Source organism: Trachurus trachurus (genome assembly GCF_905171665.1).
Source record: "Trachurus trachurus genome assembly, chromosome: 5".
Lineage (NCBI taxonomy): Eukaryota > Metazoa > Chordata > Actinopteri > Carangiformes > Carangidae > Trachurus > Trachurus trachurus.
The window spans coordinates 28400220-28414673 of record NC_139896.1 but is presented as its reverse complement, the minus strand read 5'-3'; the positions used below and the strand labels follow the sequence as shown (position 1 = coordinate 28414673).

Genomic DNA, 14454 nt, shown 5'->3' with positions numbered 1-14454 from the left:
GTCCTCATTCTCATGCACCTGACCTTGTGCAATGTCTGCTCTTTCTATTTCAGTAGTTGGTTGATTTTTCATATCAAATAAAAGATGATCTTCATCGTTCTGGTCTGAATCCTCTTCATTTCTTTCTTGTGTAGGATGCTCATCCTGTTTATCACCAGAATCTGAAACTTCTTCCTTGGGAGCAAGATCATTGATATTTTCCACAAGCAATTCAGGTTGGTGTGCTCCACTCATTTGGTCTTTCAGGTTTCCAGAGCAGTCATCAGACTTTGCTGCAGTATCAAGCATTACATTTTCAAAAGTGTAATCACTTTCATGCACTCTTTGGATTTGTGTTTGTTTAACTTCCTGTTCATGCACTTCATCTACAGTATCTTCTGAATGAGTGTCACTGACATTTTCACTCTGTAGAGAGTCAGATCTGTCCACTCTTTCCTCCTGTGCTCCTTCCATTGCTTCATCAGACATCTCCACTTTAAAGCCAGCCTCTCTTTCATCATGGCCTTCTTGGGGATTCCCCCCTTTTGGATCAGTCTCTACGGGGGTTTTTGTAGAAGAGTTCTGAACCTCAGAAGAATAACCAGACACAAAATCTGTATTTAAAGAGCTGTCATGTGACACAGACATGATAATGTCACGCTCACTATTTTCCTGACTTATTGTCTGTGATGCTAATGATGTTGTTTGGAGGTCCTCATTGTCATTGACATGTCCTACATCTTCCTCTGCAGGTTTGCCGTATGGTTCAGCACCAGAACCCTTAACCGGCTGCCGTCCTTTATGTCTACGACTAGACCCCATTTTTCTTCTGTTACCAATGGGGTTGAAGTCAGTGTCACTTTTGTCATTTGCTTCAACAGAATTGTTCAGAGGTTGTGAGTCAGCCTCTCTTTCATGATGGCTTTCTTGAGGATTTCCCCTTTTCTGTATTAAACCTTCCAGATCAGCTTCTAGAGACGTTTTTGTAGAAGAGTTCTGAAACTCAGAAGAATAATCAGACGTAGATTCACTCCCTTGACTTTCTTCTTCCTGGTTTGTTGTCTGTAGTGCTAGTGGCGTTGTTTGAAGGGGGGCATTGCCTGCAGTATCCTCTGCACCTTCCTGTTTGGGTTTGTGGTATGACTCTGCGTTACTGAGTTCAGCTTGGTCTGTCAAATTTGCCAATCGAATTTCTGTGGCATCATTTAATTCACTCACAGAGAGATAATCAGTGAGATTAATTTCTTTAATTTCTGTTGGCTGATTGACACTGACACTGTCTGATACCACACTTGACACGTTCACTGAATTGTTTGCCTGTAACATTTCCCCCTGACTTAACAAGTCTCTGTCATGTTTTCTTTCTTTTCTTTCGCTATCTGTTTCAGAATTCACACCAGGAAATTCCTGACACTGCATTGCCTTGACATTTGTTTGATTAATTAGTCGCTGGTCACCTAAGAGAGCTGGATGTAAAGTTGAACCTTGGAACTCAGAGATGTTCTCAAAATGTGTAATTTCTTCGATCTGACCAGGTTTTTCAGTTTGATGATATTCCAACTTGTCCATTCCTTCCAGCATGGATGTCACTGATGTTACCTGCACTGTCATGTCTGTTAGTAATGACATTTCTGTTGTTTCAAATGACTCAGTCTCTTCTGTTGCAGAGTATCCACTCATAGATTCTTCTGGTACCTCGCTGTGGTCTGACTGGACCATTAGCTGCTGATCTAGGGTGTGACTCGAAAGTACACTTGAACTAATTAAGTCAGAGCTCCCATCAAGATGTGCACTTGTCTTAACTTCCTCACTCTGAACAATGCCTGACTTGTCCATCACTTCCAGCATCGTTTCCTCTAATTCACAATAATCAGACTTCACTTCACAGTCTGTCTCATTTACATTTTGGTCTGTATTTTGACGGTGGGGTATCACTTTTTCAAGGACATCCTCTGAGCTTGTTGTGATAGACGTCTTAGTCTCATGAGAGTAGCCAGATGTTATGACAGAATGCGCAGAGTTGTCATGTGTTGCAGTAATATCCTGTCCCGTCCCTTTACTTAAGTCTTCCTGCCTTACTGATTGGGCTTCATTACCCTTGGTGTTTTCCCCTACTTCCTCTCTAGGTTCATGGTGTGATTCAGTTGCTAAGTCTTTTGCAAGTTGTTCTTTCTTTTTTCGTCTAGACCCCAGTTTTTTTCTGTTCACGGTGAGGTCTGGTGAAGGTGGATATTGACCTTCAAGTTGCAAACTGTCATGAGTAGACAAGACACTTAATGACTCAGTATTTTCCTCTGCAATGTGGCTTTTAGCTACAGATGTGCTGTCCATTACATGGAGCTCATCAGCCTTGGGAGTTTCATTTTGTTTAGTTACCCTGCGATGTGAACCAAGTCTTTTTGTCTTTGTTCTTTGAGCAGACATGATTTAATCTTCTTTCCTAAAGCATGAGGCATTGAGTTGTATATGTCAGTAAAATTCAATTCTACTGCACATCAGATACAATTATCTAAAGGAAAATGAAAAGTCATGTATGTTAAGCCTTGGTTAACTGCTTTGAAACACTAAATTCACGATAACCAACATAGAAAATGACATGTAAATAGTTTTGAGACTTAGTTTTAACACCAGATTATAAAGTCTCTATTGAAAAACTGCTTTAAGAAGTATACATTTCAACAATTTTACTTTAAGGCAAAATAGATAAGTATTTAAAACGAAATATGTTTTCAGGTCCTTCAGAAAATGTTGTGCTTACCACCCAAATCTGGCACCTCTGTCCTCCTCCCTGTATAAGCTTCTCTGCAATGACAAGCCTTCAAGTCATCTGCCTCTACACGGTTGTTAGATTTCACACATGGAGGTGTTCCTATACTGCATCTATGACGAAAACTTCCTGTCTGGGCCACATTTGTGGGCTTCATCAGCAAACAGAAACAACATGCACTTCCTGAATTGAGTCAAGCTTATTTTACTTTGAAAATGTAATTTGATTATCTTACATGACATTTTTAACATAATAGTAGACATAATAGCATAAGAAACATTTACTACTACATAAAAAGGACAATAAAAGCAGAGAATTTCATATGGAAAATCATTTATTGAACAAGTTCTTTAACTGCATCAGCACGAATTGCCAGAGTGAGAAACAAGCAAAGTAGAGAAGATGCCCTCTTTCACAATAGTGACAGGTAAAAAACAGAATTACAGATGTTCTAGGCTTCCCAATGACTGCCTGCAAATAACAGCATCAGTATTTACAACATTTGCTGAGTCTGCCTTCTGTCACTGGCACAAAGTATGCTCCTCCTACTGGTGATGCATATCAGTGTTACCCATCAAAAAAGTAAAAGTCATTTAAGAGTTAACCAAGAATGATAAAAAGCAAACAAAAACATTACATACATATTTAAATTCGGTCAAGCAGTTAAAAAAAATTACAGGGTGGTGATGCAAAACTGAATTCAGTATTCAATTTCAGAACATGCAGGGAAAGATAAAAGTCCTTTCATGTGAACACTAAACTCAAAAGGCAAAACAAAAAAATATTGTAGGGGGGAAAAAAAACCACATGTCTTGTTAACAGACTAGTACACCATATTTAACATATAGAGTGCCGTGAGCTGGCTAACAAAATCTAAAAAGAAAAACATGACTATAAAAATTCATATTGTCAAACTATAGCAGGTCCTGCAGATGAACCATCCTTTGAGGTCTTCATTTTCTCTCGTTAGACCGTGAACGACTGTAAAACACAGGAATACAAATGAATACACTTGAAATCTCAGTTTAAGAACATTTTCATAGTCAGCTTTAAGTGTCCAACGTACCTCCTTGACTGTGAGAAGGATCTTGAACGCTTGCGATTCTTGTCTCTGGAGAGAGACCGATATCTACGTCTGTCTCTTGACAGAGACCTGGTGTAAAAAATAAAAAAAATAAAAAATTAACATGGCTTTTTACTTATCATTGACAGACAGAATTTTAATAAAAACTGCCCTCGGACTTACCTGCTGCGACTGCGACTGAGACTCCTCCTCCTCGGTGATCTGTGTTGTAGGTGAAGTTAAAAAAACAACAAAAAATTAGGACAGAATTTAACCTCTCCTATTACTAATGAAGCCTTTAGTGCTCCTGATGTCTATGGCTATATGCAAGTCCTTGTCTGTTTATAGATGGATCATCTGCAACAAGTGGGGAAAACATATCCTTAGATCATCTGTCTACTACTATGCTTCTATAAAATTGGTTTAAACAATGCTGGAGGCAAGCAGCTTGTGCAAACAACTTTGACTGAGATTGGTTTCAGTTTTACATCAAAGAAACATGTATGAGGGACATATCATGAACCATTACTAGGACTAGTTATTTAGCACCGAAGCCATTAGCAACCTCCATGAGTTAGCTCTCAAGACTGATGCAGAACAACATTGTCAACACACAAATTTTGATTTTTTTTCTCCAATGTTCTCAAATTGAAAGGATGTGTTCACTGAAAGGGGAGCTATAATTAACTAAAACCAAGGTAAACTTCTAATGATTATCACTCATGACTTAGAGCCATGAAAATAAATTTTGTGCTGTGATCATCTCATACATGTAGTTCATTTTTGCAACTGAAAACTAAAGATTGACAGCAAATTTCATTGACCACAACTTTTAAACCTTCAGATTTTCGCAACGGTGCTCCAAAATTGCTCAAATGCTCTAACTGCTGAGGGAAGAATGTCAAGCAGCGTTGAAAGCTAGATTAAGCATAAAATCTATAAAGAGCAGGATAAAAGAAACTTACTATTTTGGGGGATTTGGACAACATAGAAATGACGCAAGGAAGCCAGACTGATGGTGAGGGAGGTCGAATTGCAGAGAGGATTTACCACATGATGCAAATGTTGGCGATATGAAGTTGCTTGGTGGCTGGTTGGAGGGGGTAGTTGTAGATTTTCCCTGCCTTTTTGGGGGGGTGGGTGGGTTGGGATGTAAGCCAAGGGCTGTTCCCGTTGATACAGTAGTTGTGTGGAGAATAGAAAGAGTAAAGACGCTGATTGGTTGATAATGTGAAGTGGACCGCTGTCGATTGGGTTAAGGTTGGAGGAAGAAGAGGAGGGTGCTGAACTGCATGCTCAGGAACCAAAAGGTTGGTGGAACCTGACGACTGGCGGTGCGCCTGGGTCATGTGACAACACCAGCCAAGCTGACTGGGGCTCGCTGGACAGCAGTCACATGATGCTGAAAGAGGACTAGTTGACTGACTCAGATGGTGAGAAGCGTGGTGGTGACTCTGAAACGGGGTTCAGTTTTATTAATAGATGGCAACTGAACTCAGAAAGAAAACAAAATTTACACCTGCAGAAAGTACCTATGAAAATGTTTGATGGATGATGAAATGCTAACCTCTTAAAATGTCCCCGTAATGCAATATCACTCTGTTAGAGCTGGGTGTTCTACAGGCATACCGCTTTAAGAGTTCATAAATAGTCAAGGACTGACATAAGTTGCCTTTTGGACTCTGCTTTCAAACTTAACAACATTGACATTGATAGAAAAATACACTTCACTGCAGTGAATGTTTAGAATTTGTTTCAAGTGTCACTCCAGGTAAGTAAGGATTAGAATTTTTTTTTAAACAAATTAGGAAAATGGGCTAACACATCAACACATCACATCCTGAAGCAGACAGATTCACAGATTTTCTATTTATGAACTCATATTCTGTGTGCTAATAATAATCACTGTAATTCACTAGGCCATAGAGATAATCAGTCAGAAACTTTACTCCCTACTTGGCCATTGCTTGAAGGTTAACTTGAACAGGTCTAAATATCTAAAAGATTTGCCTGTGGGTGGTTGGTAGATTTAAATGGCTTCATTAAACTCATATTTTGAAGGAATCAAATGACTAATGCTTACACTGTGTGAGGAATGTAAATCTGCTCTGCTATTTTTGTTTTCACACGACATTGCCACAGAGACTGTAAATAAATGGCAAAATTAATTATCAAGTGGGAAAATTCATACCTGCGTCTGACTGGCGGACTACGTCTCCTTAATTCATCACGGGGGCGTCTACTCCAGGATGGGGGAGGGCCACGGCTCCTGGAGCGCTTTTCCCCAGTGGATAACTCCACACGCACTCGACAGCCACACATGGTTCTAAACAAAAGTTATCAAAAACAGGAATTGAAAAACATCAAATCAAAAACAAAACTAAACATTGAAAAAACAAAAAAAAACACTAGAGATGTGCAGAAGACATTACCTTCCATCCAGTTCTCTTACAGCATCAGATGCATCTCTGGGATCTTCAAACTCTACAAAAGCAAAACCTGGCGGATTCCTGGCGACCCAAACACTTCTTAGAGGACCATAATACCCAAAGGCCCTTTCCAGTTCTGTCTTATTTCCATTGTTTCCTAGATTTCCAACATAAACCTTGCAGTCAAGGGGACAGTCTCTGTGAAGAGCAGGGTCTGAAATGAGAAGAGTCAGAAACAAACATGAAGCATTTTCTAAATGTGGCCTGCAAAGGATTTAAACTCATTCTGCATCATCCAATTGACAAGTGTCTCTGAAATGGTTCTTTGTCATTCTGCATCATCCAATTGACAAGTGTCTCTGAAATGGTTCTTTGTCATTTTCCCCCATTTATGCCTTACTTCAAGGTGAACTTATGTTTTCAGGAGCTATCTATCAAAAAGTTACAACCATAATTTCCTGCAAAAGCATGAGGCTTCTACGCAGCCATTTACTGCACAGGGGACACAGCTTAAATTTGTTAGTTTGAGAAATATGACGATGCATTGAGTCCAAAAACGTGTCAGAGATTTAGCCACTGTTGAAGTAGCTAATATTACAAAGTGTTCAGTGCTGCTTCATGACAACCCTTGATTTACAGGAATCGTGTACCCATATAATCAACTCAGTTGTCCGGGTAAAAATTTACATTATAATTCATTCAAAAACTAGTACTATGGACTATTGTTTTTACTTAGCCATTTAGTCCATATACCTACTACATTTACAATATAAGTTACAGTGATGTTGATAGGTTTTCAATGTAGTGAGTCCCCGGGACCCACAGGTGGTAATTTGGGTGGGTCCCTGGGAATTTCAATGGGTCCCCAATAGGGTTGTCATGATACCAGTTTAAAAAAAACTAGGACCTAGGGATGCAAATTATCGATTAATTCATTAATCGTTAGTTGATGGACCTCATCGATTGATTAACTATTTACTGATGAGCAGCTATTTTCCTGAGAACCTAAATTTAAGGTTAAAGTTTAAACTCAACATTCCGTATACAGGACTCTACACTAGTATTTGTTAGTTTATTTTTTAGAGCACAGCACAATGAAAAATGTTTAAGTACCGTAACACGTTATTTAACCTTTAAATAATGTTGAGGGTCCAATGTGACCCATTTTTACATTTAGGAACGGTAAAAACACCCTAAACATTTTTCCTCTGACTTTAAGTTGAACTTGTTCTTGACCAACACATTATTTGATACAGATGAAATGGTCTTTCCTGCCACTACACTATGATGATTACTGTATTCACTTAAATCACAGCAGCATAAACTGATTTGTTTGACTCAACCTGATGTAAACATTAATAAAACTCACACAGGCAGCTCCATGTTGTCCCTGTGTGATGTTCAGGGACAGGTCAGGACAGTCTGAGGACAGACAGCTCTGAGGTTGAAGTCCTATCATAATGAGATGAGAGACACCTGTGACTGACAGGTCTGTAGCTACGTCTTGATGTCAGCTGTTCAGCTGCAGCAGAGGAAACTCCGCTGTTCTCCGCTCCACCGCGACGAGCGCTTTTTTTCTCTCTCTCAATTAAGCTCCGGTAGCGAGCGGCTAAAATACGGCAGGATACTGATAAACGACACGGATCCGGTTTGTTTATCAAAGCTTGGTTGCCGTGCTGAGGCACCGGGTCGGTTTGAGCTGCGGTCAGGCTGCATTAAAACTCCTCATGCAGTGATCAATGTCGGCGGCTTTTTGACTCTTTAAATAATTGTACTCTAGCAGGCTATAATCGGAACGCCTGAAACTCATCCAGTGAGAAACGTTCCCAAGTAGGTGCCTACAGTAAGTGTTGGTCCTGGTGACAACCCTACTAGTTTCTATGATTTTAAACACGAGTTGTTGTTAACAATGTATCATTTTTCATGGGAAAATGAGGTGCGTCCCCGTGACGCATGGATAGTGAGTTTACTGCATCCTTTCAGATTTTAATGCGTCAGAGACGCAGGACGCGTACCTAGCAACATCACTGAAGTTACTTGTGGTCTCAAGTACTCCCTTACAGACGGCAACAGTCAAACAAACAATAACAGTCGTATGGAGGAAGTGCTCTATAACTGTGATGCATTTGTGTCTCCATTTTCTCCAGTTTAGTCTTTAAAAAGGATTTAAAAAATTGATTGACAGACACAAAATGGTGAAATAAACAATAATGAAAACAATGAATATTTGCAGCAAACAATGAAGTGCGAGCGAGCAAAACTGCCACTTCATGCTAACAATCACACACAAGGTAAGAGCACAACTTCAGTTTAGATCCAGCATGAAAAGGTTCCATCAGTGACTTGGTAAAGTAACATGTTAACATACCTCCCATTGTACCAGATATCTCCGTCCTTTTTAAAGAGTTGTTCAATCAGATACACCTGAAAGAAAAGAAAGAGTTATAGCCACATACCAGCGCTCAGTGCAATGCATGCAGTAGGGCTGACCCAAAAAAATCGAAGCTTCGAAGATTGGTAATGGTAATGGATCATGAAGTCCGTGATCAATTTTCTTTTTTCCCTTTTTGACACCAGTTCTCATCGGCAATTGTTACATTAAAATGAGTAGGCTACTTGGCATCCTGGAAACCTGCCTGATTTTGGAGATATGCAGTGTTTGTTTGCCATTACTTTCATTATTTCCGCTACAACCCCCCCCCAGTTAGACATTACAGTCGTCGTCGCCGCCGCCGCCCCTCCCTCCCCGTCAGACGTTACGATCGCGCACCCCCTCGGCCGTCAAAGCTTCGATTTTGATCGATTTTATGTCCGCGAAGCTTCGATTATCAAAATATGATAATAGGAACAGCCCTAGCATGCAGTGTGTCTACCTAAAGGAATATTTCAACATTTTGGAAATTTCGCCTATTGCCATAATCCCTATAGTTTTAGGAGTAGGTTCATTAACTTTCATTATAGGTGCAAGCTGTTTTTAGATCGGCTGGGCAGAGACGCAAACTGCTCAGCTAACGCAACGGAGGCTCATGGTACTTCCATGTTTCCCTCACCAAACTAAATACACAATCCAACAACTCCAAAACACTCTCGTGGACAAGTTGTGACCTGCATATTCACAACGCTATGAAATGTCGTATAATAATGTAACATTACGACACATGAAGCAAATACTCAGAACTACTTGCTTCTGAAATCACTCCGCCCAGCAGCCGTGTCTTAAATGTAGTTCCGGCTACGCATTTGCCTTGAAAACAACTCTGTCTCGTAATGTTACTTTATTTCATAGCGTGGTGAATGTGCAGGTAACAACTTGTCCATGGGAGCGTTTTGGAGTTGTTGGATTGTGTATTTGATGAGGTAATACCGTGAGCTCACGTCTGCCCCGCCAATCTATTTGGATGGCAATAGGCGAATTTGCCAAAATGTTGAAATATCCCTTTACGGTTGTTGAGTCCATCTTCAAAACACAAAAAAACCCTAGATACCTGATCAAAAGCATATTGAATATATTTCTAGGTTTTGCTTCACACCTGGAGCACCCTGGAGCACCATGAAGCCTCCTCGAGCTGTACTGGGGCTGTTTAATTAGATTACAAACTGGTCTGACTGCCTTTCAAGCTGCATTTCACAGACAGAGCTGACTGTGCAATGACAGCAATGAATGGAACGCGATTATACAGGCGAGGACCAATCAATGCCCTCTAATGCAATAACTCTGCACTAAACTCTTGATAATAATAAACACATAAAATGAATAATCTTGATAATTATAAAGGGTGTAGATTGGTAGTTAAACTGTGTTGTATTGCACTAATTGTCGTCGGTTGTCAGATATTTTGGAATGCATTTATATCTAAGGGTAAAATTAAGCACAGAAATATCAATCTGTGCACTGAAAACAGTTCTTTAAAATGTTCGCACAATTGACGCAACACCTCTATAAAAACTGAGAAAATAACGGCTTCGTGTCAGGCTTTATTGCTGAACTGCATTGTTTTTATTGGGTGCCTCTGATAAACTGGCCACAGAGTATAACGTTAGGATGTATCGCTCTTGTTATAGTCAGCAGTCGGCACCAGCTCCACTCAGCCATGCTAACGCAGGCTAGCTCGGTTTCGTTAGCATGTACGTATCAGAAGCGTGGGTAACGTTAACGCTTTTATAAATCACACGGAATTAGTTTAGCACGCAAATGTCCCCGGTGTACACATTAATTACATCAAGTGATTAATTAAGTCAAATTGCCACACATTTGGTCAGGATTCACCACCACCCGCAGACCATGGTAACATTTTAGCTAGCCTAGCCCGCCCACAATGTAGCTGCATTCAAAGTTAGCATCAAACACGACGACATCGTTACAAAATATATATCCCTTCGAGGCTAACACGAACATTGACCAGGTTTGTATGATATATGGCATGATAAGATCAAGCAGAATGAGATTTGACAAATATAACTCACCTTCTTTTGAAGCTACAGTGGAATAGAAATGTTAGCTGCGGTATCCACGCCCCCCGTCCCAGCTGCTAGCTTCACTTGTTGTTAGCACCGGCGGCTCGGCGGAAGGAGGCGACGACGAGTCCTCCTTCTTCGCTGGGTTGATTAGCGCTCACAGAGGTGTGTCACATCAAAGACCGCCCCCCGCTGCGCCGGAATGGACAGTGCATCGACACAACTTGGACACGACCTGTCCAACTTCAACCAAACATTCTTCAAGAAATGTTTTTTTGTGTGTGATATCTTTCCAAACTAACTCTTATCTGATCCCAGCCTCCTGGAAGAGTGAGTCGAGTCTGTTATGTTTTTTTGTGTGTGTGTGTGGAGAATCAGACATGGGTGGATTTAAATGAGCTCACTAGCACAAAGGTCCTGTTGGAACTCTCTGTCAACTCTGATAGTATTACCTCAAAAGAAAAGGTCATCACAGAGTGAAACTAAGCCCTGATAATGACTGCAAAGATTAGCACAAACTACAAAGACATTTAAATGACCACAGGGTGACACAAAACATCCAAAGAGACTCAAGACTCAAAATGACAACACAGAGATGTAAAATGTAATAGACAAAAATAAATAAATAAATGAAAATTACATTACAAAAAGTACACAAAATGACTAGTACAAAGGCCCCATTGAATGACTACAGAGAAACATCCATTTAAGTTACAAAGAGAAAAAAAGACTACAAAAAGCAACTAATTCTTATGTTTTTTGCTCCCATATAGAAAGAGTGAGAATATTTGCCACTGTTTCATAAACCAGCCTGAAAAACTCCATTATTCTCTGGGCAATCCTAGGCCTACGGTGACCATCCCCCTCCCACAATTTCCCAGGCAAGCACATTTTCGCCCATCTCCATCACCACCTCTCTGTTTGAGTGCATTATTAAACCTGAAGGGAAATGTTTGTTACAACACCCACATGCAGCTGATTAAGTCATATAGCCTACATCACAAAATAGAAGAGATAAAACCAACTAGGTTAGGAAGGCAACAGAACTCAATAGAAGACATGGACTTGAATAAGTCTGGGATAGAAGCGTAACTCAAAGCTTATAACCCGCTGTACTGTATGTATTGAATCTACATTACTGTGTTTGCGACACAGTGATAGACTTGGTGTCATTGCAAATTGGCATAATACAATGTATGATAACCATACAGAAATTGTGTCTGGTGGTTACCATCCCCCACCTTTCTCTGTTGTGTGCTCTCATCACTGATGACTTTCATATCAGACCTTTTCTTCAAGGCTGGAGATTTTTTTTTTCACAGCCACGCTCTTTCCTGCGCACTCCATGATCTTTTGTAGATATTTTATCAAATTTTGCATTTCCAGTGTGTGAAGACATGATGTGACCTCGAAAATCCTCCTCTCCTCCTCTATGTCAACATGATGTTTTAAAACACAAAATGTAGTGTATTAAACTTTGTCATTATGAAAAACAAACCAATTCAAACCAGGAACAAATATGTTTGATAAAGAACACAATAGAGGAAGCTGTGGAATGTAACCAAATACAACTTGGCTCCAATTTTGAGGTAGTCAATTTCATTCTCATTAGTATAGTTTATAAATATATTAGTGCTTCTTATCAATTATGAGTAAAACATTTTTAACTGTGTTTATAAACTACATATTATACTATATTCATGTGTTATCAATGATGAATTCAGTATTTAATGCTTATAATGCTTAACAGTGTGTACTTTTTTAAAGTGTTACCCTATATTCTAGTTGGGATCCCTTGGTAAATGTTTTTTTTAACCCCTCTCTTTGCTCCTTTGCAGTATTTCACAATAAGGCAAAGTAGAGACCAAAGTACTCGTCACTCTTTGTGTGACACTGCTTTTTAAGTAAAACATCTGACATTTAGAAAATGACTACATATACTTGACTGTATATTTAATAATATTATTTTGAAGAAGAACCACTCTCTCCCTCCTAAACAAAATCCCTATCAGACATACAACACGATGAGTACAGACTGTATGTCCTCCAGTTATCATGTTTTATGTCGGCAGGAAATACAAACCTTTCTCACAGTTTGACCTTAAAATCACAAAACAGTTACTGCCTGCCGTTTGCTGGGCAGGAACTAGAGTAAATCAACAGAGCTGGAGGGTTATTGCTCAACAGGAGGCAAGACCACAAACGACCCCTTGTAAGAGTTCAGGTGGGTGGTTATACACTGTATGTGCACTTCCCGTGTATAGACACATTTAACAAGCAGTGTTGAGCGGGGGGGGGGGGAGTAACAGACGTCTCTATGCGTCTCTGACCATGAACCCAACCTCAGGACACTCCACACACTTCAGAAAATGACGCAGACAGTGAGATGAATGAACACATTTTCGATTCAGGGGGGGAAATGGTGCAGCTGACTTTATATTAAAGCATTTCTTTTGTAAACCAAACTGTCTCATGCCTTGTTTGGGGTAATTTTGAGTTAGTCACTAATCTGTTTGGACAGGGCTCTAACTGCCATTGTGTGGAGAAAAAGAAGTGATCGAGCAATTACTCTAACATGTCTCGAGTGTTGAAAAATGCCTGTCTGACTTGACAGATGTTATTACCCCATACTAGGCTTCCTTGTAACTGATGCCAGATCATCTAATAGAGCATTATACCCTCCTGTTACACTGGTTTGATATAAGTGTTGCCCTCAGGAAGGAGATTTCAAATTTGACTGAAGAGTTTTGTGGCTTTACTTCCCCATTTTATTTGGAGTCTCAAACCCCACTGCTGTATATGCAAAAATAACAATGGTAATAATAACAGCAACATCAACCAATTTTTTCTTTTTCCGTATGCAATTTTATTAAAATTCAGCATGTAAGGAACAGGAGTGGTGGTAACATTGTCCTCAACCACAAACAAAAAACAAGTGGAAGTAAATATGAAGCATTACAACAGAAAAGAAAATATGTGCTGTTTTAAGTTTTATTGGAAGCAAGTGTGAGTACATTGATTAGTCACACACATCAACAATGAAACAACAGCCTTGTAATAATACATGTTCCATTTCAAAAGTGATAATGTTCAGTATTTGTTGAAGGTGTCCGTTCAGCTGTAGGCTACGATTATTTTGGAGGAGGTACTTTGTGGTGCTGTCGGACTGTCTTGCGTAATGCTGCTGACAAGAGTTTATTTTTTTTGTCCATCTCATTTAAGTCAGTGGAAGACCACACAGCAGATACATCTCTCGCCAGAAATCCAAAGAGACTTATTTGGGATTTTTTCCGGGGTAATGCTACATAAAGTTACTTCAATCAATACCAGACGCAGAGCAGACTCACTGTGGTTAATCATGTTTTACAGCAAAGTCTGCGAGGCTACAAACAGAACCGAGACATGTCATTAGTTCAAAGTCAGCTTTTTTTTTCATAAACCGTGAAAAAGTCATTAAGCATTCAGGTGATGAAACATTGTTAAGTGCGCCCGGGGATTACAAAGCATTCGAGAAAACTTTTTTTTTCAAATTATTATTATCATAGCTGTGGTTGTATCTTAATAAAGACAGTTTGATGAAATAATGGTCTATTTTTACACAATGTGTTTTACACCCACAGTAGTGTGTGTGTGGGGGACATTCACAGTAAAGCACCTACAACAATTATAATCATAATTCTAAGTAAGGATCACATACACACTCACACTTATATAGGAAGCTCTTTATCTTCTTTTAATCCCACAACAGTATACATGAGAAT

General features: G+C 39.6%; 1 protein-coding gene across 1 annotated transcript; it reads right to left on the bottom strand.

The window, feature by feature from the left end:
- Positions 1 to 3068: 3068 nt before the first annotated feature.
- On the bottom strand, positions 3069 to 10855 carry srsf3a (serine and arginine rich splicing factor 3a). The gene is made up of 7 exons (XM_083972001.1): positions 10703 to 10855; positions 8607 to 8662; positions 6242 to 6452; positions 6001 to 6135; positions 3993 to 4031; positions 3813 to 3899; positions 3069 to 3727 (listed from the first exon to the last, which is right to left on the bottom strand). The coding sequence occupies exons 2-7, from the start codon at positions 8611 to 8613 to the stop codon at positions 3700 to 3702; spliced, it is 507 nt and encodes a 168-aa protein (XP_083828127.1). The 5' UTR covers positions 8614 to 8662; positions 10703 to 10855; the 3' UTR covers positions 3069 to 3699.
- Positions 10856 to 14454: the final 3599 nt, after the last annotated feature.